Source organism: Pipra filicauda, unplaced genomic scaffold, assembly GCF_003945595.2.
Source record: "Pipra filicauda isolate LSUMZ 115617 unplaced genomic scaffold, ASM394559v2 scaffold10_size6260569_pilon, whole genome shotgun sequence".
NCBI classification, from domain to species: domain Eukaryota; kingdom Metazoa; phylum Chordata; class Aves; order Passeriformes; family Pipridae; genus Pipra; species Pipra filicauda.
Window position 1 is genome coordinate 5,178,125 of NW_024103541.1, and position 24,846 is coordinate 5,202,970.

Genomic DNA, 24,846 nt, shown 5'->3' on the forward strand with positions numbered 1-24,846 from the left:
AATAACTATATTTACTCTTAAAGGTACCAATTTTCTAAACATAATGATTGACCTAGGCAGCAATTTTTTCAGAGGAAGCTTTCAATCGTTTTGATTTGTCATAATTAAGGCAGAGAGGAAGTAGCTGTTGATCAGTATGGAACATGTAGACCTCAAAACACATATACCCCAATACCATGTACTGCCTTTTTTTTGGTGTCAGTTATGATATTTTATTTTTGTGGTCATCAAGCTGCCAGACAGAGCATGAAGAACAGAAGACTGAAGCACCACTTTTCTTCTGTCTAGACTAATGCCACTACATCACATTAATGTGTTAGCACAATCGTTTCTGAACAACTGCAAACAATCTACAAGGCTATTATATTTAATTGCTATTTGGATAGTTTATAAATCTACTGTAAACAATAGCAAGGATGCACTCATAATGAACCCATAAGATTAGTTACTAATGTCATGACATAAACCAGGTCATGAACTCAGAGAGTATCAGCAACTCCGTGGTAACTCTGATGTTTATGTCCTTGATTTCCAATAAATGCTGCAACGCATTGCCCTCTTTTGTTTCAATACACATTGATTATGTTGCCTTTCCAATGATATTGGATCACGACACTCACTAAATTCACACCCTGCCTAATCCCATGACAGCCTTCTCATGAGCGCAAACACTGTGCTTTGTATGTTATATAAATAAAATCACATATAATATCTGAACTACAACCTACACAAAAAGCTGCTTAATACATCTTTGTGATTGCACAGAGGATCACAGTAAGGTTGTCTTGCCCCCATGGAGCTGCCTGAAGAACTGCCCTGGCTGCAGCACTGTGTAAAATGTCATTGAGGACTGGTCTGCTCAGCCCTTTAGTCTTCGCCTAAGTGATGCGTGTAACAGAATTATCCATAAACAGTGTATGCTCAGGAATTCACAGTCCTTGTTACTCATACTTACTGAAAGTAAGTGACTAATGAGCCAGCATAGAAGAGTGTAGACAGAAGTGCAACTCTTACATGCCTGGGTTGGTCTTACTGACTTATAATAAAATCATAGTCTTTACCATTAAATCGTTTAAAATTATCTCTGGTATTTTGAAGGCTCATCTCACACTGATATCAAGCATTCAATTATGCCCAGACTGATCAATCTGTACCATGCTAAACAGGAAAAATTTCAACCTAGTTACTCCAAAAGAAAAAAAAGCAATGTTGGATGACAGAGAAATATGTAGAGTAGCTCTTTTTTCTTTGACAAAATGTAAGGAAGTAGCATCCTAACAGCAAGGACCAAAGTCAAAAGATAGAGATTTGAAAATGCTGAGCTGTAAAGTCATGTTTACATTTTCTACTATTCTTAGGGTGGTAGGCAATCCCCGAGAACTTTGTAAATTGTGCAAATACCGAAATAGACTGGGATGCCTCTAAGCACCTTCTACATGAGAAACCCCAGCAGGATTCAATACAAAGCTTCGTCCTTTCACCTACTATTGCTGACCCAGTTCATCTTGTTGTATGATGCACATGCCTTGATCTCCCAATTGTGCACAGTGTTCAAGTTGCCAATTGTCTTTATAATGGTCCAAAATTTTAGTGTATGACATCTACCTGTAAAGACTCCACACAAACAGTGCACGCAATGCAAGAAAGACAGTTTGTCTTAAAACATCTCATTAGGAATGTGACAAACAGGAATGAGGAAATATTTTCTAGCTCTTATAACAGCATTTCTCTTTGGAACAGTTCAGAGTCTGGGAAACACTTGAAAGCAGATGCTTTCTTTCCACACAAAACTCTTCCCTTGTATTTCTGTACATGTACTGCAACCTGCCATAAACAATGAAGGAAATCAATGCTTCGTTTTCTTTTAGGTATCAACAGTATACCTGACTTTTTAATCCTTATTCTCCAGGGCTGCTTTGGCCTTGAAGTTGTCAGTGGTTATACACTTTCCACAACTATGTATCCACAAACAGTTCTTTGCATTTCACTGTCTGGCTCAGGCTGAGTCAACATGAAAACCTAAGTCACCTTAACACAGTGCAGTAAAAGTTTAATCGGCTCTGGTCCTTCAGCACAAACACAGTGGGGAAGTCATAACCCCATTGCAGGGAAAAAAAACACATGCAAGGACATTTATGGGTTGGTGATGATGGAATTTAATGTCTCTTTTTCAAGAAGGACTGGGCTAAAATAAAGAGAAAGAGCCACCAAGAGCACTGAACATGCCCAAAGTTGTGTGGTCATAATCTGTCAAGGTTTATTTTCTTCTCATCAGAGTTGTCATGCTTATAAAGATTCAACAGGGAGTCATAACATCATCATCCATGAAGTATATACAAGTTTTACTTTTTGGTTTTTTGGGGGGTTGTTTGTTAGTTTTGTTTGTGAGGTGGTTTTTTTTCTTTGTTTTGGAGTCTTTTTTGCTTGTTTTGTTGGGGTTTTTAATAATAACAAGGACTGTCTACTCTATTCTTATGGGTAAAATCCTGGTTGACTGATGTAAAGAGCCTGCAGGATGAGGTGGAAAATTTGTCACATCATCTTTTACACCCATCCTGAGGTGTATCATAGCCTTTTTTTAAAATATTAAATATGAAGTGACTACATGAGTATACGTTCCATGGACATAATTAAGCCTGTAAAGTTTTTGGGCAGGATTTTTGAGTTATGTGAAAATACAGTCCATGATAAAACCTAACCTTTTTCAACTCTGATTTAGCTAAAGGTTCAGTCAGATTTCAACCTCTCTTCTCATTGACTGTGCTTCACAGTTTTTATGGGTAGCTATTTCTGAAGAATTTTAGACTTCTGAAATACAGTTTTCATATTTCTGCATTACAGAAAGCCACACATTTTTCACACAAGAAGCACAGCGGTTCTCTTTTACGAGCCATTGGACTTGCAGTTAATATTAGCTAACAGATGGAAGTGTGAATATTCAGATATGCTTTGTTACACACGCACATGTTGAACAACATGATAGTCTAGATGAGAGGTGCATATTGCTGTTTTCATTGCTCCCTGAAGGCTGCTACATGGGAAAGTCCTGAAGACTGCTCCTATCAAATGTGTGTGTCTGTGCTTGTTTGTGTGTGTCTTTGGGGGACTATATATATATAAGTATATATATATATATAAAAAAATATATATATACACACATATATACATCCACATAAGTAAGTATGTGAAAAAAAAATTGCCCTCTAGCACAATGATATCTTAAATTTTCAATATATTTGCTTCCAAAAGAGTTATTGATACAAGACTGGATAGAAAAGCATGCTACCTGTGTGCATGGCTTACATACTGATTCAAATATTAGCTGCATGCTAGATCAGTGATAAGAAACAGATACAGTGAGAAGAACCAGGGAAAAGGGAAAGGAAACATCTGTTATCTGCCCTCTCAATTTATTCACTATAAAGCTGCTGGGCCTTTTACTGTTCTACATGAAAAACAGTAGTAGAGGAATAATGCTCCTATAAAACATGATTTTCTCATTATTACTTCACCTCTTTCAGATACAGCCAAGTAGCTATTCTCACAAAGGGATAACAGTATCTAGTCCTTAATACTCATATTTTTAAGTTGCTTTTGATAACAGGACATGTTCATTGCCTTTCACCAACCAAAATGATGAAGCATCTTCTTTGCTCAACTTAGCCTTGCTTCCATTGATAATACTCTTGCTCTCTAGAGCTCACAAATCTTTTACTGAATATATCCAACCTTGATATGTAAAAATGTATTTTTCCCTGTTTTCCAAAACTGCCTATGTTTTCTGGCTGCATTCTCCATTCTCCTCTTCTGAGATGGGAAAAACTGCTTTCATATTGAGTATCACTTTTGAAACCACAGAACACTCATTAAATGCTCCTCCAATCTATAGTTAAGTGGAGTTGGCACCTAGAAATTAATAATTGAAAATGTAAATTAGTTCAGTAGAATATCTTCAGAGAAACTAATTTTTTTTTCCTGTGAAGAATACTTTGAATTGAATCATTTAAAAGAAAAAAACAAAAAACATTTAGATTTTGTAATCCTAGCTTGACAAATCCAAGAGAAAATCCAATGTACAGCAGCAGCAAGACAGTTTTACTTAATACTCTTAGGTAACTCTAATTCTTCTGTGGAAAAAAAATATTGCCCATGCTCACCATGATTTCGATAAAAAGCAGTTTTTGTATAAAAAATAAAGTAGCATAAAACTTTTAGTTTTATTAGTAAGTATGCTAATAAGTAGCTTTCGTATCATTTCATTACAGGATCTGACCATTTAGCACATTTTATCTAACACAAAAAAATACCAGAATGCCATCTTGCAAAATAATACATATTCTGACTTTAGCTGCTGGTCAAAAATTTCCATTAAAAAAATCTTTTTGTGTGCTTTTTTTCCGTAAATATTTCCACTTCTTTGTTCAAATTCTCAGTCTCTGATACAGTAAGTTTCCCAGCTGGATATTAGAAATGTAATGAAAACATTTGAAAGAGAAAATAAAAAGGTTTTATTAGTCTCCTTAATTTCTCACTGCCTTCACAAAGATACGACTTCAGCATTTGCTAGAGTTATGGTCAAATCCCTTAAAGACTCAACTGAGTAGGCAATGCTAAACCATACATGTTCCCTTTCTTCATAAAAACATCCTCATCAAAACAAAGGGTCTCCAAATATGCTTTGAAGTTCTGTAAGGAACCTCTCATATATTTTAAACAAGAACTCATACCTGAGGTTAATGTCATATTGAAGTATTCTTGTTTATTTCTGGTTTACAGAATAAATTCAAGCAGAGATTTTCCTCTAAGTTTGAACTGCCATTTTCCTCATCAGCATAATCATTAGAAGGAATGATGAAATAAATCCTTGACATTTCCATATGTGATTTTAAGTTACTCATCTAAAGTAGAGTAAGTCAAAAGAGCAGAAGACTTTGCAAATAAAAACAGCAGAAGAAATATATTTATTTAGGACTGGCTTCATTAGCATAATTAAGCATCTACTTCATTTGCATATGCAAGTGTTTTTGCCAGGAGGGGGTGCCAAGTACCCACAGCACTAATTACGCAAAAAGAAAACACCTGGCAAACATTTTACAGAAAGGTAAGTTACCAATTTTTATAGCAGTTGTACTTTGCACCTTGATAGGCCAAATAGTAAATGAAGCTTTCAGCAACTAATGTCTGCTAAAGCATGTGTTGAGCAAGGTATGTGTGTAGCATAGTCCTGACAATTCCTCAATCACTAAAATCTGTCTAGTGCTTATCTGGGTACTTGGAAAATAATGTAACATCAATGAACTTTGCTTCTGCAGTATTTCTGTTATCTAAAATGGTCTTTGAAAACTATTGAAAAAACCCTAAAATTTGGACAAGGAGAAGGCATTTGAAAGGTAATGTTATGTTAATGCAGAAATTCAACAATCCGATAGAGATTTGCATTTTTATGGGGCAACAGATATTGATAGGGGTGTGAAGGGCACCTCCAAAGATGACAACCAGGATAAAGATGACTGATCACAAAGGCAAAGGGTAGAGAGTTCTTAAACTGGTGTATTTATTAAGAGCAATTAAAGTAGATTTTACTCTGTTTTGTTTTTGAGTTTCTGTTTGTATGCTTGTTTTTAGCTAGTTTTGATACAAGATAAGGTCCTTTTTCACTGGATTTTTTTTTCATTTTTTATTTAAAAGCTTCAGCTTCTAAGCCCTATTTTCAGTGAGTAGCCTGCTCAATATTTTTTTTTTTTTGAACAAGAGGACAAATTCTTGTTTTCTGATATTTAAAGTACTTTCTGAAAATTGATGAGAGCGTCCTGAATCCACAATTCAGCTACAGTCAACAGACTGATCTTTGTGTATACAGGGTAATAAGTAATTCTAAACAATTACAAAAAAAAACCATAGTAAAAGCTCATCTTCAGTCCAACCATTTTATACTGCTATGTTTTGTTGATAGCATCAGATTATGACACAGCAAGCTGTCAAACTCCTACAAAATATTTTAAATAATATTTTAATAATATTTTAACAATATTTAATAATATTTTAATAATATTTTAATAATATTTAAATATTTTCTTGACTTACTTCTGCTTTGTTAAAATATATATTTATTTATGCATAGGCATTCATATGCAAGCCAACAGATCATTACTTATGCTGATCCAACCAAACGTAAAATCAAGTTCCCTTCAAAAATACACTATATATCAAAAGAAAAATGAGCTCAATGCAATAATAACATAAAATACCTGTTATAAATACAAAGGCAAAGTGACTTGTATAGATATATGTTCATAAAATAAAGTGAAATAGAGTGAAGCATTTTATACAAAATGCTCAACATGTACCACCACCCAGGCAGAAAAACCTTGACGCAAAACTGTTATGAAAAAGCTACATCAAACTGAACAACTTCTCCCCAGGCTTGACCAGGATCTACTTGAAGTGGCCAACCTGATAACTGATGAGGAGAACTGTCTGTATCACAAGAAGCTCTGCAGAGGAGCACTACAGCTTAAATACAACACTGCATACACTGGGGACCAGACATCTCCAGTCTGAATTTTTATATTCAAGCTCCTACTGAGATAGATCCCCATAGACAGACCCAGACAGAAAGGGCTGCCTCCCCTGTGTCAAGATACAAACCAGCTCCAGCACAAACACATGAAAACCTTTGCTACAAACTATCAGAGAAGATAGGAGCAACAATGTGAGAACACTGGATAAAAATTGAGTATTTGAACAACAGAGGCCCTTTAAAAAACCCAAAGCATTCTCCTCAGTAAAGCCTTCCCACCAAGTAGGTAATATCTCCTTCTCAGACACATGCAACGAGGTCTCTAATCAATAAACTGGAGGCAGAAAAATGTTGATGAAACCAATTAGGTCTCTAGTTGTGCTATTTTGTCTTCCCTGGAAATACTTAATGCTGCAGTGATGGATTCTATAGAGGTGAGGTAAAGAGATAATCAACTGATGTCTTTCACAATTTTAATCAAACATGAGTAATGTTAAGCAAATACATAAACAGCTCTGTAACATACTAAGAGACAGAAATGGTATTTTAGATCTGGCACAGTTCTAACACAGTTAAAAGACAGCAATTTAAAGAGTGCGACCTTGAAAACAGTTCTCAAAAGTAAGTGCTATGTGACCTTAAAATACATTAATTCATTAGATAAAAGTTTCTTCTCCCCAACGGCAAACATTTTCAATTTCACCACCAAAATGTCATGACTCAAACAGCAGATGTTTCTCTGAGCTTTTCTTTTAATCTTTAAAAAATTCTCTACTCTAGGTAAATAGCAAGAAACTGAAATAACTTGCAAACACTGTGGTACCGTCGAAACAATGGTATTGCAGCCCAGTCACCTGGTATCTGACATAAACCTAACCCTGTTGTTCTTCACTAGGCACAAGTGATCTGCTGTCCCATTAGACAACCCTAGAAATTATCTGTAACAGTAAACTTAGACTGATGCATGCTTTCCACAAGGAGGTAAAGTCTTGCTGTATACTAGATTTCACTGCAGCCATATTCCTTCCTCTGTCCAATAAGCAGTTCCTGGCTTCATAGAAATTTTCCTTCTCAAATATTTCTATTTTTTTTCTCTTTATCTTCTTATGTTATCTTTTTGAACCTCTTGACTACTCTCCCTCATTTGAAGCACTCAGGATTCCTGTGTAGGCTGCACTGTTACTTAGGTCCCCTGCAGAACAAAGGACTGGAAATGTCTTATTTTACACTATAGTTTATTTATTGAAAATAGTTGGTCCAAGTCCATGTGTTATGCCCCATACTTCAGATTTAATTCAGGACCTTCTATAAATAGTTATAGTGTATAGTTAAGGTCTGTGGCTCAGTCAGACATTATCTGTGCCTTGTGTTTTAAATTTTGTGCTAATTTTGCTGACCTGTCATGGTTATAGTATTGCTATTCATTTCTGCACCACACCTGGATGGGTGCTATTCCCCTTCATTTTAGAGATTTACATACATTTTGTTTATGTGATGGCCACATGGTATGTGCCATGAGTCTTTCTAAATGAAATTGTTGTATATAAAGTTAATTTGTTCTCCACTTGTTCTTCAACTGAAATAAATGTCTCTTGGAGATTACCCAGGTATCTACTATTGTATACATCATGATTATTTTGTTTAGAGTAAGTATTTCACTGCTTGTTTTACTTATGAATTATTTCTATTTTCCTATTATACAGAAAAGACACATAAGTACTGTTCAGGAAAGTAAACCAATCATAGTGTGTTTGGCAACGTGGACCCATGAGACTGCATCTTTGCGTGCACTGAGATATGCGCCTTCAATAGCCACTGATGGATTACTATGATTTAGGGCTCTCCTTTCACAACTTCCTCTGTACTCTGTTTCACTGCTGGTTGCTTCCTGTACTTTTTTACTCAAAACTCACTGATACAGTGTTTGTTCTAATGACAAATTTTATAACTGAGAACCATTATGGCAACGTGTCCTCAGTCGCACATCTTTTCTCTGCCTAAGCTATTCTACTGGAATGATTTCTCTGTCCTGGTTCTGCTAGAGGCAGATGTTCCTTTGGACAGGAGCAACAACCATTATTCACAACAGTCTTTATTCATTCATGCTCCTGCTACATTTTTGGCTTGTTGCTGAAGTGGGAGGGTAATGCAGCAAGGCATTTCTGTCTCTTTATAGACCTCCTTTTACCACATGAGCAGCTTCAAGAGGATATCCTTCTTATTGGCAACTTTTATGGGAGTGACCTTCAGTAGACTGTAATTGCAGGTGTACATCTATGTGACAACACTTGATATCATTCAGAGTGCACAGAAGATTTTGTGTTTAAAGTTATTATTTCCTAATTCTGCAGACCATATGGCACCATAAAGCCCACAGTGGAGCAGATATTTTTAAAGCATGACATTAACTTTACTAGGGACATTAACAAAGATGAGGAATGTTATTCTCACTCACGTATAAATTATGCCAACGTTTTCAAATTTAGATGATTAAGGTTGTACCTAAAATGATCATCTATTTTTTTGCAGTTCTGGGACATAATAGGAGTCCACCTGTCTGAAAGTATCCATACACATTTACAGAATGATATTTTAGGTAAAAGTCATAAAGACAGCATTATTCTGATTTGTTATTTTTCTGAAGTTTATAATTGGTAATTCTGACCCTATTCTTAAGATACATCTCAGGAAAAGAAAAAATTAATTTTTCAGTAATCACTGCATGTAATTTTAGTTCTACTTTAGATTACTGATCAGAGGTACAGCACAGACAAATCTTATGAATTGCAAAATATTTTTTACATCTGTTCAGTTTTGCAAATGCTTCTCCCTTCTGCTACAACCTACACAGTTCACCACATTCCATAATGCTGCCTGGTAAATAACCTATGTATTTATTACCATTAATCCTGTCACCATGCTCTCATTATTAATAAATTAATGTGGTTAATTATTAAAACATACCAAACATGGTTCCAATTACTTTTTACCACCTTCCTCCACTTGCTTAAAGCAATACATTTTAAGCAGAAACATTTTTTCCTTTCTAATCATCTTGATGAATGATATAAGCAACAGGGTACATTCTCTAGACATTCAACTTAAAGCCTCTCTGCATGAACAGCTCAGATGTGCAAGGACGCCCCCGGGTCACACCTGTGGGCATTAAGGATGTTATCAGAACACTAACCAAGGATTATCTGAATTTCTTATCCAGAGAGTTGAAGCTTTAAAAGTCTCTTGCCTTCAACTACCAACAGAGGTCAGCTTAAAATTATTGCTGTTTTAAAAATACAATTTTTTCTTCTCATATTGACTTTGGTCATGATGATCATGGATGATTTCTGTTCATAAAAAAATTGTAAAGCTTCTGGAAGAAAACAATATATGAAACATAGCATCTCTGGTTTTTATTATTATGAATTCAGTGTAGCATAACCGACCTTGGCAGTAATTTTCATACTGAAATGAAAACATCACTTTTCATTGAATCCATCACATCCACTTTTGGATGTTAAGCTTTTGCTTTTGCCCACAGTTTTCATTGATCTTGCGCTTGAAAGAAAACTTCTCTTCACCTTTTACTTTCTTTGTCACATAGCAGTAGCCATAAAGATGGTTATTCTGAAAATCACTTGAGTGCATATTTAGATGAAGGTGTGATTCTTTCAGCATTTATACAACTTGCTTATTGGGTTCAGACCGGAAAAGCACATTTTTAAAATAAATAAATAAATAAATAGATTTCCTTAAAGCTGTACCAGGAACATAGTAGCACCGTACAGAAATACATAACAAAACTCATCTTGAGGCTTTTAATTTTGTTTTTACCTCAGTCTGTCTGGAGTTAATACATTTTTAATGACTGTGCTTACCAGTTGCTGTCCATGAATGCCCCAGGCTGCATACTGTAAAACTGAATCCTCTACTTCTGGAGGGTTTAACTCCCAAACTTCCCTTGAAAAAATGGAAACGTTTTTAGTTGAACACACTGGCATCACCCAATGTATAGAACCACTGACATGACATCATGTTGAAAAAACAATGCGACCTACCTTGTGTGTATGTTATAAATCACATATGAAGCTGTATAAGAATAATGAAAAACCTGTGGGAAAAAAAAAAGGCCAAGAATTACAAGACTAAATACTGGATTAAATACAGACTAGCATTATGATAGTCACACTCTTTCAATCCCTGTAAACACCAATACCTTTATTACTGAAAGAATGTTTCTACTGAATTAATTATAACCAATAGACCTGAACCAAGCTGTAGGAAGGACACACATACTCTCAGTTAATTTAACCAGTACAACCAGTACCTGATCAGTACAACAACTGCACAAAAAATGTCCCAGTCAAAAAAATCTGCATCCTTTTTAAAAAATAGAAACCAAACCAAATCAAACAAAACGCTCCAAGAAAACAAAGCACTTTTTCCTGTATTTTTTCATCAAGTTGTGGTCAAAATAACTGTACAGGCATCACAGTTATTTTACTTGAAATGCAGACAGATACAGGGTCATATGGTATTTTTCTGACCACCTGCTATAAACAGTCTGAATGACCTTTTGGGCTGTGGCTCACAGAACCAAAAAACCATGTACTTAGTGGGACTCTGTTTGCTGTGGCTTTCCTTAAATGTGTTTTGGTTTGATTTTGACCATCTGTCTTTGATTTTCAGGGAAGGTTTGTTTTATCTGAGATTTTTTTTTGTACGCAACATTTTAGGTAAAGCAAAGAGGTATCTGTCAGTAAACCTTCCTCATTCAACAGCAAGTTACCAGTGACTTCTGGATTCAAAAACTGTAGGATTCTCTGAATGGCAGAGAAAAGCAAATCTAATGTACAGCCTTATTCTGCTGTCTTTATTTGTTGAAAATTTTGTTGACTAAAATCAAAAGAATTGCCATTTAAGTGCAAAATATCAAGGCCTGATGTATGTGGACCTAGATCTGTGGTAGGGAACAGCATGTTACCGTGTATAATGTGATGGACCACCACAGCAAAGGGCTGAAATCAAAGCAAACTATTACACGTCTCTAAAGTCAAACATTAGTCTACATACATATAGTGAGTAACAGACATTTTGCTGTCTTGCAGGCTTGGGTGATTGCTTTTAACCTAGCTAATTTCTTCAGCTCTTTATCTTGCATTATGAAAATAGCATAATTCCACAGTATTAATTAGTTTTATTATCAATTGAAATTACTTCATGGTCTTAGAATATAAAATATATTTGTGACTAATTATTACTGTACTAAGAAAAGCTCTTCTTTTTCATGTAAACTTCTGTCAGAAAGAAACACTAGACTACATCCACTAGACTTTAGCTTCATGTCTATGGTTACAGTGTCTCTATTGGCACATGAAGGGCTTATTTCTGGACAGTGCCAGGCTATTTCCAGTTATATTTGAACAGATACAGCTGTAAAGTTGAAGCCTTGACCTAGAAGATAAATGTGTTGGGAACTCTTTAGCTTATATTATCTGCACCAGGAATCTTTCAGTATCTCCTTCAAAGAGAATACACAAAGGAGGATCCTACATGAACAGAGCCATCAGAATTTGCCACTATGTCACCTGAGAGGGTTTCAGAGGTTGTTACTTTTTCTGGAGGCCATTCAGTAACAGAGCCATCTGAAACATCTTTGCACTGACTCCGTTTCCATTATTAGTTCCCTGTCAACATTTGTCAAGAATTTTGTACGCCGTAAATCCTTGCTGTCTGATGCTGCAAGAAGCCCACAGAGGTCTCTAAGATTAGTAATAGTATTTTGTGCAACTGTTGAATTTCCCTTCTGTAAAATTTCCCCTTGAGACAAAAAAAAATTCCATTTTCCAAATCTATTGTGATTAACATCAAAATTGTTGCTTCAGTACAAGAATCACATATATATTAGTAATTATGTCCCAAATCTTTTTCTAAATATTTTATGTTACAGCTTATAGGAAAGTGTTTGGTCATGCAAGGTACCAGCCTCCTCTGAGAGGTGTGATTAAAGCAGAGACAAATTGTTAAACCATGGTGCTTTCTGCACTGCCAGAGGTTACCCAGAGGGGCACTTGCCAGCAGCTGAAAAAGTGGACAGTCTCATACTGCCAGTTACAAAGAATAGAAATGGATCTCTTGCCCTTTCAGGAAAAGGGAAAAGTATATCAGAGATAATGTGTGGAGGGCTGATAATTATGTAGAATACAAATATTTAAGAGGTAGATTATTAGACAGAATATATTTCAACAAGAAATGCAAAACCAATAAGTCATTCTGACAGCTTTAACAGAAAACATGCTGTAACAACAAGAACAATGCTACTTCATATTTCATGTGGAAACTCTCCTCTTGCCTTGTGGTGAAATTTTTGTCTCAACGTTTATGTAAAAATATTAATATCTGTGTTAAAAGTTGAATGAGCTCCACAACAAGTGGAGACCAACACTACAATGCAGTCACTTTCAGACAGGATACCAACTTTTTTCTCAAATTACTCATGTTTTAGTTCTTAACAGGAACACCATGTAGAAATTACAAGTACAAAGTTTCCTAATTCGTCCTGCTTGCAGTAGCCACATACTGAAACACAATCATTACAGAAATTAAATCAATAAAAAAGGATGTAGAAAATCTTTCTTTTCCAAGTCTGGCTTTTATGGTAAATGCTTAGGAAGCTCTCATAGTTTTGTATAAAGGTTTACCTGCTTGGCTTCCTCTTGAGCAGATCAATGTGGGTTTGGCTGGGACCAAACCTCTCCTGATCCCTAACATACAACACCTGGCATCACACAAGAGGAACCCAGCTGAAGACACTGCATGTGACTAATCACAGGGAGGAGTATCAGCAACCCTCAAAACACCAGGGTCAAACCTCCCACATGGCCACCAGCTGTGTCCTCTTTGGAAGATGCTTGGGGGATTTTGTCCTGCAACTCTTGTTTTGTGGGATGTGCACTAATCAGAAAAAAATCTGACAATTTATACAAATAAACAAACTGACGCTCACACAGCTAAAGCTCAGGCAGCACTGACCCCACTCATGATGTATTTAAAGTGAAGGTTGGTTATTGTGCTATATTCAAATCCAAAGTGCTGTCATTTCTATTCCAAAAAGTTCTCAAACACTTTCTTGCACTCCGTGTCTTCTAACTGGGGTGCTATCAAAAGACTGAACTACGGCTAATATTTAAACATGGACAGTAAATTACTCCAATTGACTTAAAAAAAAGGGACATACTGTGAAACTGAGGAAAAGGGAGAAAGGTTATAGTGAAAAATACTCATCTTCTAGGTACAAAGAGGAGAATCAATTAATGAATATGGACACACAGAACATCTCTAAGAAGTGAAGCAGTATAGGAGAGTAAAACCTTTTAAAATATTAAATACATTACAGTAATTTCTGCACTGTCATATCAGTTGAGGAAAGAGAAAAGAGGAAAATGTCTTGGTATAATTTCTTAAAATAATAATACATATTAAGGTTGGACACTGCGAGGAGCCTTAACTTCACAAGTGGCATGTGTGATTGCTAGGGTTCAGGTCTTTCTGGCAAGTAAATAACTTGCCTGTTTCCATTATGATAAGCTGGAAAACATTCCCTGCAATGTTACAAACTGTGAAAATGGCTTTTATTATCGAACACACAGTATACCTCCCCCCCAATATAATTAATTTAATATTTCTTTTGACACAGAATGCAACAGCTAAAAACTATTGCAAAATGAATATTTCTTCAGAATTCAGTCTTTCATCAATTTATAAAATGATGACAAGTTTTCATCTGATGCTATTCAACACTGAGTCATCTGCATTTGTGTATGAAAAAATAAAATTAGAGAACTCTATTACAAAGGACCTAAAATGAAAAGGTGACAAAAGTATTTCAAGACAAATTGCTCCAGTCAAAGCTTATAGAAATAACAATCCATTACTGAGCTAACAGCCAACAATAAAAAAAGCCACACTTATCAATCACGATCTGAACTTTTAGATGACACATTGTTTTGGGTTTCATATGTCTTTTAATTTCTACCTTTCAAGGAATTACTTTTTCTTTCTAAGGTTTCTAAAAATGAAACACTGACATGGAACTCAATGCATAGCCCAATACGATGCAGGAAAACAACGTGCCCTATACACTCAGCCAAATACACTCTACTATTTCTGCAATATATTCCAGAAAATATCCAGTTCACTGTCCTTGGGTAATTTGGAAAACATCCCTCAGCAGAATAGAGTTTTTTTCTAAAAAGCTGCCAAGAAAACCTCACTAGCACTATATTTACAGGATGATGAGGGCCCTCAGCTCCAGTGAAATGGAGGGGAGCTGATGACATTACAACCTTGCTGTGTTGTTTTCACAAAATGCTTGGGCAAGCCAAACACTTTGATGCATCCTTTACCCATTTCCTACATTATAAACCAATTATGTTCTTTCATGTGTTATTTATTTAGAGCAATAATAATGCCTCCTTGCTGGCACGGCCTTTTGCAAGGTAGCGAAGTGACTGTCCTATATTTTTGTTTTTACCCATATAGACACCCGTAATCTGAACTCATCTCTGTGGTTCTCAGTGCAGCTAGACTCTGCAAATTATCCTCTCAGGTTCCAGTAAGACTTCTCACAGGCCATGAAAGCACTCAGTCTGATCAAGAACAATAAGAAGTGAGAGTATATGAAATACAATGAAAATGTCAGCACTCACAGTAATATTACCAGTTATTCCAAAGTTTGCCAGCCAAATAAGGTATATGTCTTACACATAATGGTAGATACACATTTATTTGTATTGTACATAGCAGTTAAAAAAGAGACTCTTTAAAAGCCAGCCCCCTCCCATTAATTAAAAAAAAAAAAAAAAGGCAGCAGAAAATCATTAAATAACTGAAATTGCAGTGTGAGTCATCATACCCATCCCACTTATCTCCAAACACATACACCGACTTGGAAAGAGAAGCAGTTTCTCAGATAAGGTTCAAAACCATGCACATTTCTTTGATTCATCAGTGAGGTATCAGATCTTTTACGGGTTAATTTACACTTCTGATCAGATGAAAAACAAAATCCAGTATTTTAAGAGTCTACAGTCTGAATGAAAAATTATTATATTCTTAAAGAATTTAATCAGAATTAAAACCAGAATAATTAACTTTAGCTGTGTAAAGTTTTAACTGGTGCAATATATTGCACCCAAACAGTATTACTCATAAAAAGAGAAAGATAAAAAAAACACTTTTATTGCTTCACAGGCACAAGTCAGTTATTAGGCAGTTCAAAGCTGTGAGAGAACCCTACCTGGAAAAGGTTTTGTGTGCCTGAAAGCTTTCCTTTTTTTTTTTCCAGCTACATCAGTTGGTCTAATAAAAGATATTACCTCTTCACACAAATCTTCTCTCATTTATCTCTTCAGGCCACCACATCTATAAAAACATTATTAAGAAACAAATATTCCTAATCCCAGCTGAAAAAAAGGACTACCTAAAACTAAAAGTGATCTTTCCTAATCAATAACCTGCATTACAGTACCTATCACAAAATGCATGTGAATCAAGAAATCAAGGGACAGGACACATTGAAGCAGGGAAGTAAACAAGAATACATCTTGCTAAGGACACTCACTTCTTCATTCTTTGTGGCCCTTCTCACTTTTGATGATCTTTCATAACACATAAGTGAAAAAGTCTGGCCTGTTTTCAAACTGCCTTGGTGTGTTCCAGTAACAGGAACTACTGGCTGTTGTACACAGTTTGAAGAACAGCAACACAAGTGGGATTTTGCTTTCATCCTCTTTTCTACAAGTGAATTAAGCATTTGAGGAATTACTGAAAAATCTACTTATGCTCAAAGGCAAACCAAAAGCCTTTGCCTTGGTAAAGTGATTAGAAGGCCAAGATAAAAGGTAACCAATTATCCATCTGTCATTTGTGCAACAAAGTACACCCACACAATACACAGAATCTTATCCAAAGCTCCAAGATCAAATCTTTAACAAACCTTCACTATGGACTCAAACATACAATTTAGAAATAGAAATATAAACATATATTGCTTCTCATTTTGCCTTTGGGATAAAAATGCCTTGGAAGAAAAATGGAGCCTGCAGAACATGCCGTGAACTACAAATAATAAGCAAGTACCAGATGCAGAGTGGAGAGAATACAAGGGGAACATAATGAAATACAGACGCACAGGATGGTTATGGAGACCTTTTGAAGGGATTACTGAAGTTAATACAGTGTGCCTGTGGCACAGTCACATCAAAAGCAAGTGACATAGAAGAAAACATGAGACTGTGTTAATGACTTTGGGTAAGTCTATCCCACAGGTGCCCAAACCTCTCTAACTCCCATGAATTAACCCCAGGTAACTGGGGAAAATGCAGGGCTGAGCTCCTTGTGCATGAGCTCACGGTACAGGGCTTTGGCACAGCTTCTCACAAATGATACTGTGTTGGCCCAGCTAAAGCATTTTCAAACCACAGTTAGTATCTACACACAGTGTGACAACATTAAGATTAAAAGGAGGTTGAATGGCTCTATAAACATATTCTCTTGTATGGCAGAGATCTGACTTTTGTTACTTAAATTTCACCTAGCGTGAAGTGAGCCAGCCAAAAAAAAATATTATTTTTTTCTTAATATTTTAAAAATGTTGAGTTAATATATATTCAAGTTCACCCCTATACAAAATCACAGCCTATATAAATTATACAAAATTATACAAAGTCTATGCATATTAGTTATATAAATTATGCAAAGTATTATCTAAATTATTTCTCCTCTAGTTAGTGATATATTACTATGAGTTTTGCTTGTATATACTGGTGTAATTCAGATTTCCAATAATAAAAATGATAAAAGGCTTTGAGCAGGTCTTTAACGTCATATACAAACTCCTTATTCTGCTACACATTTGGAGAACACCAGGTTATTTGTGGTGAAACTTCATCTTTTGTAGTAGCCTACTGAAAGCAAACCAGTTACAGAAGGAGAGTGCTGGTCTTTGCTTTATGCCATCAGGATTCCAAACAGCAACTTCTTGCTCTCCAAAAAAACAGATTAACATTCACACAACCAACTTCTATTCCTCATTTCCTTTTTATTAGCTACAAGACACGTGACCTTGCCAGGACTGCAGTGTAAAGAGAATGGAAGCAGTATCTAATGTCCTGATCAAAAAAAATAATAAAAAAGATATATTCCTTTCCCCCCTTTTATTGCAAAATGTGTGACACCCCATTAGTAAAATCTGCAAGGGAGTTAATAAGATTAAATTAGTAGCAGCATGACAACTGCCAAAGGCAAAGCAGAGCTGCTGGATGAACCTTCCATCCATTTTGCAATTTATGTGCTAAATAAATTCATAATGTTAATGGTATCAATACGATTATGGTGAAATCCAACTTCCTCTAAAACTCTTATCATTCACTTCAAATGTTCCCCCTTTGCTTGTCCAGTCTGACTCCATGTGTTCTCCAGCACAGGAACTGCTTCTAAATGACAAACAACTAAATAAAGCACAGTCAAGGTGGAGTTTCATGTAATTGGTTGGCTGAGAGGGTAAAAAGTGAAGACAGAGCTCTGCAGCATTAGATTCTGAGCCACAGAGACACATGAAACCACTGTATAACACATATATTAAAAGTGAAAAGTTTGAATAAAACACATAGTATACCAATAAGGGACAGGCTCTGCATATTTAGGAAAATAACATCGGTTGAAGGTTGGAATTCTGTTGATTTTATGCCCTGGCAACAAACACAGTGAAACCTCAGACTGTGCATTGATACCAAAGCTCAAGTCACTTTGGGATATGCACCAGAAATGATTCACACTCTGCATCAGTAAAGTGGTACTTTTTGGCCCTGGGAGCTGTAGTTTTTGACTGTTACTTTCCTGGTATTAGATTCAATAAGAATTTAACCATATGTGTTAATGACTGATTATTATGCTGATTTTATCTGTAGTAGAGAGAGGCACAGAATTTAAATCCATGAATTGTGGATTTTCATCCAGTAAATCTTTTCAGTTTACCCTAATTTTAAACTGCAGTTAATGATACATTAATTTGTAATTCATATGGCTAGAAAGGACTGCTATGATCATAGTGTCTGCTCTCCTACAACTGAAACAAAGTTTATAAGACTTCTCATTTTGAATAGTATGGTACAATGTGTTCTTCATCTGGTTTCAGAGTAAACTCTAAGAAATAATCAACCAAAGAGTCTATAATAATATGAATTATGAATTTCCACCCACTTTCGAATCCTATTATTCTTACTCAATTCTGGAAGCTAAAAAAATAGAGGTAAATTTTGCCACTATTGATGTCTAAATCTCTGTGTAGTTGTGCACAATTTTTGCCTTTACAGGTTGAATATCTTGTTTCTGAGAACTCTGTATCTAATTGCAGAGTTAATCTAAGATAGAGCTTGACACATTTGAGCACTAAAGTTAAATGACAAGGTTATAACTTTGAAAAGCATTGTATTTATTTGTTTCAATCAACATCAATTACTTCTCATGACTGATAAGAACCACTGCATATCATTGGTAATAATTTATGGTTAGCATTAATACTTTGGGGTATGAAATATTGCCAGCCATAACAACTATATGCTGCCAAACCAAAATAAATATAAAAGCAAGAGATTTCTAGACACATAATTTATCTATAAGAAAAAAGTCTGTCAAGGAAGCCTAAACAAAAAAGGCATCTCTAGGAAATCTGTTAAAGCTTCAACTGTTCACATAATTTTTCAATAAGATTAATTATCTCAAGAAAAAGACATCCACTGTAGAATGCAAATTAATTCACAATCAATTAAACTCAGTTCATCTAACCAATAGTAACATGATACAAACCACAGTTCAGAATAAATGCAGAAACCTCTTTTTCTTCTCCTACATTAACAGCTGATAGACCACCCTATATTTAGATATGCAGCTCAATCATTTTTGAATATATAAAAACTTCAGATGAGTGAATTATTCAAGAAAGAATGTTCTGCATTACTACTTCTGAAAGACGCACATATCATTGTCATTTGAAATTCTATTAGTTACACTGTCACATAAAATATGTTACTTGAGTCTTGTATGAGATAATTTATGATAAAAATTTATATGATTTTTTTCTGGCTTATTCACCTGCAGCATTAAAAAGCAGGAATGACTTCACTGAAATCATTGTTACATGATGACAAACCTGGTAAATCTCAAGCCTCGAGCACAACATGAGCATTTTTTGGTATTGATACACGTGTACAAGCACATCCTTCTCAAGCATATGCTAACACTCATATTCAGTATGATTAAAATTTTGACTTAATGAGTGTTTTGGGATTTATAGAAACTTATCTTTTACGGCATTGATTTGCAGGCAGCTTCACAATGTACATGTGTATTTTGATCTGGACAAGCGTAAGGGGAAATGAAAGACATAAATTCTGACAAAACAGCCAGAACCTTATCTCCAGATCTTAGAAATATGAGACTGGTGAGGGTGCTTGTTTTTGGTTAATGCAGCTGAGAATACTAGATCTGTCTTTTTTCAGGGTCCTTCCACTATTAACCAAATCCCATACAAGAGGTATCATCTACAGGAAACCAAATCCCATACAAGAGGCATCATCTACAGGAAACTTGGATTGAGTATCTCCACACATATTGAAAACTGATAATTGAAACCAAAATACGGTTTAAAACACTGATTCTTGAAGGCAAAGATGCATCAAGTCTCAGAATGTTTTGAGATGGTTTAATTGCTCTTTGATATACTCTGGAAGGAGGAATTGAGTCAAGAATTTCTTTTCAGGTTTTCCAAGGTCAGTTGTTCATCACATATTGTATTTATTCAAACAGACTGCTAAAGAGAAAATTAGCAAATGCAGAAAAAACACCACCTTGTTTTGAAGAGACACACTTCTACACGTTGTGATATTTACAAAAAATATGCACAAATTGATTCAAGTGCAACATTATGTGCAAAAAAATGGGTAAAAACGTTACTGAGATAATATTTTCTAAAATAACATTTCATATAAATGAATTTTACAGATTCTGAACACAAAACAGAACTGAAGATGTCCCGAACTGATGAGAAAGAAAAGAAAGCATACAATGGGCTCAATTTTGAAGTAAAGACTATAGTCTTGATATCTTTTTTTTTTTTCTCCAGACAATCTGACTCATCCAGGCAGCAGTTAGAAAGCAGATTCTGAATGCACTTCTGCTGTTTGCTTACAAATGACATGAAGAGATGAAAAGACCCTGTGGAGCTGGAGAAAGGAGAAGCAATGAGATAAACAGCCTGTGGATCTGAAGAAATGTAAAGGGAAAATGGAAAAGAAAACTGGGCTGAGGGAAGCAGATGGGTAAACCTGCAAGCATACAAGATGAAAGAAGGAAGACAAAAAGACAGGGCTAAAAATATCAGGATAGAAAAAAAGAGAAATAATAAAAAGAAAGAACGAATTCAGAACAAAACAGAGCTGAGTCCCTTAAAGGGCTGGAAATTAAGAGAATCAGATCAAAAGAGATCAGGCAGCAGGGAGGGAAAGCAGTACCCAGACCTGCAGTGAGTGGGCATTGGTGGCTGGAAAACACAGGTTCACTGGACTGATGAATGAAATTCATGCAGAATAGATTGGCACATAGAGTCTTCCTCTTTTGGTGGACAGAAGATATAAGTGAAAAAGGCAAACAGTTTTCTAAGGAATCTGACACTTGGGTACTCAAATACATGAACTACCTGCCTTTCACTACCTTGCTTACCATCATTATTAATTGCTTAGTTTGGATATGCCACATGGAAAAGGAGGACTGCAGGGTGTTTCTCATGTGATGTCATCTTCTCCTCTGTGCTAGTCTCTCACAGTGTTATCTCTGGGTGTTAGAGAGCCCAAGGAATCTTTTGTATGCTACAGGGAGGCTTTTTTTAATAGTATTAAATTGCTTATTTAGTCTTTTACAGAGACTTTATGAGAAAATAACTGTTTGTATGTCTTGAGTATTTATCTACCTGTAGGTTGACTTACAAACAGCTTTCACAACTACTTTTTAAATCCATGTGTTTAAAACACTCTTGTACTGCAGTCAAACCTTCATTATTCCAGGCAGCCAACACAGCCAGGACTTCATCCCTCCATGCCATTCTCTAGAAATCCTGTTTAAACTCTTCAAGTAATTTGAACACTGCAATTTAGATTTCTCCCCTTCTTAGATCAGTTCTGCATTGCAGTATGAACTTCAACATCTTCATGTTTTAAAGACAGCATGAAAAAAAAGATCTTGTCCATAGGAGTAAGTTCAACAAGTATCACTACGGCTAAATTTCACCTTAAGTTTTAAACTTCCTTTTTGGTCATGCCCTATTCATCTCCCTTATCTCCATGATTTCTTTGGTGCTGCCAGTTCTGCTAATAGGCTTATACTGTTCCCCTTCTGTTCCACTACCTTATTACAAAACTGAGAAAAATATCACCTCTATGTGCAATTTTTAACAATTGAGCTCACAGCTAGTTATCCACTCCAGCACTTCCCATTAGCAAGCCATGATGCTGATGGTAGTCAACCAGGCCTACCTGCACTAATTTTCTTCTATTGAACCATATTTCTGTATTAGTCCCTGTTGTGGTCGTTTTTTGATATTATAGTCCCTTTGACGGGGGTAACATGAAGTAGACTCCTGTAGCAAGTAAAAGACCTCTTCATGACAAAGTGATTAAAAGGTCATGATAAGAGAGCTATTCATTTAGTACAAGGGAGTACTTCATGGTGATCTCAAAGGAACTATAACAAAGTGATGAATACCTCACACCAAATTCATCTCTCCAGGAAACATCTAATCTGGTGCTATATTTGCAGACAATAAATAGAATAATAAGGGCTTAATTTGTGCAGGTGGTTGACTGTCTTCAGTGAGACATTAATTTATTGCCTAAGACCCCAAGCTAACAACCTTTCATGCTCAAATACCCAAAAAGACTTGTCCTTACCTAAAAAGAACACAAAGATTGAATTATAAAGGGGCACATCTTAATATTTCTCTGAAAAGTGGACCCAACCATTTGATCTGTTAGGTCTGTGACACTATCAGGTGTTCCTCATAGCCTGAGATGGAAGCTTGATTTAAAGCATGATGTGCAACAAAGACAGCTTTGCAAAGTGTGCTTAAAACATTTCTCTGGGAGAGTTACATAAAGGTCTAGTCTTTGCCATCTACTTCAAGGTATTTCCACTTTGTCTACGTATGTATTTTAAAAGACCTTTCATTTTATCTGTACCAAAGTAACTGCTAACTCTCATTTACAGGAATTCACTTATTCAACACTCCTCCTTTCAACGCTAGTGAGAGATGCAAATGTCAGCGGATTTATCTGCTTTCCTGACTGACCTGTTGGCCTAGTCAGAGAAGATGCAGTCAGCCAATTTCTCTGTGATCAAGGAGCCAGGAATACAGGCAATGCCTCTTCTGAGAAAGATGGGGTGGGTTCCTCACGCATAACATAGAGGAGATAGCCCTGCCACACAACAGGCTACGAGAAAAGGATTGTGCGACAGGATAGTTAAAATATTTGAAAAACACACAGCCTATTTTCTTCTATGGGCATGTGCTCTGGGACAAAGTTTTCAATTGCAGGATTATGTATTACTTCTTAGAAGTCAAACAGTGCCAACGATACCCATTTATATCCACTTGCAAGGTGGATTCAATTATGCTGTTGCAGTGGCGTTTCCAGTGAAAGGAAACTCTACCATAGCATCTTTTAAGCAACAACCTGGGACAGGCTGACCCTGTTCCTTCAGGCTAAGTAATTTTATATTAATAGAAAGACGCAGGCTTTCCGTGAAGGTTACTTGTCCCTGCTTCAATGAGAAGTAGCGATTCCAGATTCCAACGATCAAGAAGCTATCTTGATACTTCACTGCCTTATTTCTCTATTTTGTGGGGGGAAGGGACTTGTAGAGTAGAGGTGGTTTGTGGGGGGTTCTTTCAATTTTATTTTTTTTAATCTATGTTCATCCTTCTTCTTTGTATAATGTTCTTACAAAACATTTGTTCTATTTTAAAAATAATTAACTACTGGTTTTGTTCTCAATGTTAAATATTTCTCAGAGAACTATTTTTTGCTCTGATTGTACAGTCACAGAATGTATCAGACCTCTTGGTAAATTGCATCAGATACAAGCTCTTTTTAAGGAATGGAAAAACAGCTCTATTTTTCTGTCTTTTTTTTTATTACTCTCACATGAGATCACCATTAATAGTGTACATAGCAATGGCTACTGGCAAAATTTCTTCATCACATCTTCCTTCCATTACCTTCATGTAACAGGTCTTTGGTTCCTCTTGAGTTAACATATCTGATAAAATGCAGTACAGTTTGCTTTCTGTTTAACACTGCTTTTGCTAAGACAATCAAAAGGGCACTGGCAACTGTGTCATTCATCTTCTTCCCTTATTGCCTTTTCAAAGCAGAGAAAGGCAACTTCAACTCCAAGAATGAATTCAGCAGAATAGAAAAATTATCTAGACTTAATTGCTGTGTTGGTTGGTGCAGAATACACCAAAAGTATGGGTCACAGACATTTCTGCATAACTGATAATACAGATGGTATTGCTTGTGTTAACATGGTTCCCTTGGGAATTAATTTTGTTAGGATGGTAGACCTTTCCTCCTACTCTTTCAATATTTCATAATTTTGTTGATCATATTTATAGATTCCCCATCTGTTAACTCACTGATTTCCTTATTTTCATCCAGAGACATCATTTCCAAGTATTTCATTAAAGCCCTGTTCTGATAATCTGTGCAAACAAGATTTACAAGCAAGTGCATCCTGCTTACAAAGGGACTGTGTCTGGTGGTGGTTGCTGGGCATGTCCACAGTGAGCAGCTACTGGTTTCAAGCTGTTGCAGAACAGCTTTTACTATGAGATGCAATTTCAAGTACAAAGCTGTATCAGCAATTACATTTTGAATATATTTTTCTAATAATCTCTGAGTAAAATCTCCACTGTGTGCTCAAAACATTGCACATTAGTCATCAGCTAAGCAAGTACCAATAACAGTACATGTTTTCTTATACGTAAATGTTTCCAAGGTTCAGATTCATTACATCAAGTTAAAGAGCCAGCTGGATTTTTCCTTTAACACCACTGCATGGGCTACAAGTCAATTTTCAAAACCTTCTGATAGGGCACTGGCACATTTTTTGAGCTTCTATTCTGATCTCAAATTTTTTGCAAAAAAGCTACTGATTTCAGGGAAATAAAAAAAAAAACCACCCTGCAAACCCCACAGTAATTAGAAAGAGAATAT

The 24,846-nt window shown here is 35.8% G+C and overlaps 1 protein-coding gene across 3 annotated transcripts in view; it reads right to left on the minus strand.

The window, feature by feature from the left end:
• DPP10 (dipeptidyl peptidase like 10) overlaps positions 1 to 24,846 on the minus strand; it is a 477,295-nt gene that overhangs the window by 57,617 nt on the left and 394,832 nt on the right. For all 3 annotated transcript variants that reach the window (XM_039382111.1, XM_027723612.2, XM_039382115.1), the window contains exons 6-7: positions 10,576 to 10,628; positions 10,396 to 10,477 (exon numbers count right to left, since the gene is read on the minus strand). In XM_039382111.1, coding sequence (XP_039238045.1) covers positions 10,396 to 10,477; positions 10,576 to 10,628 — 135 coding nt within the window. The remainder of the gene's footprint in view (positions 1 to 10,395; positions 10,478 to 10,575; positions 10,629 to 24,846) is intronic.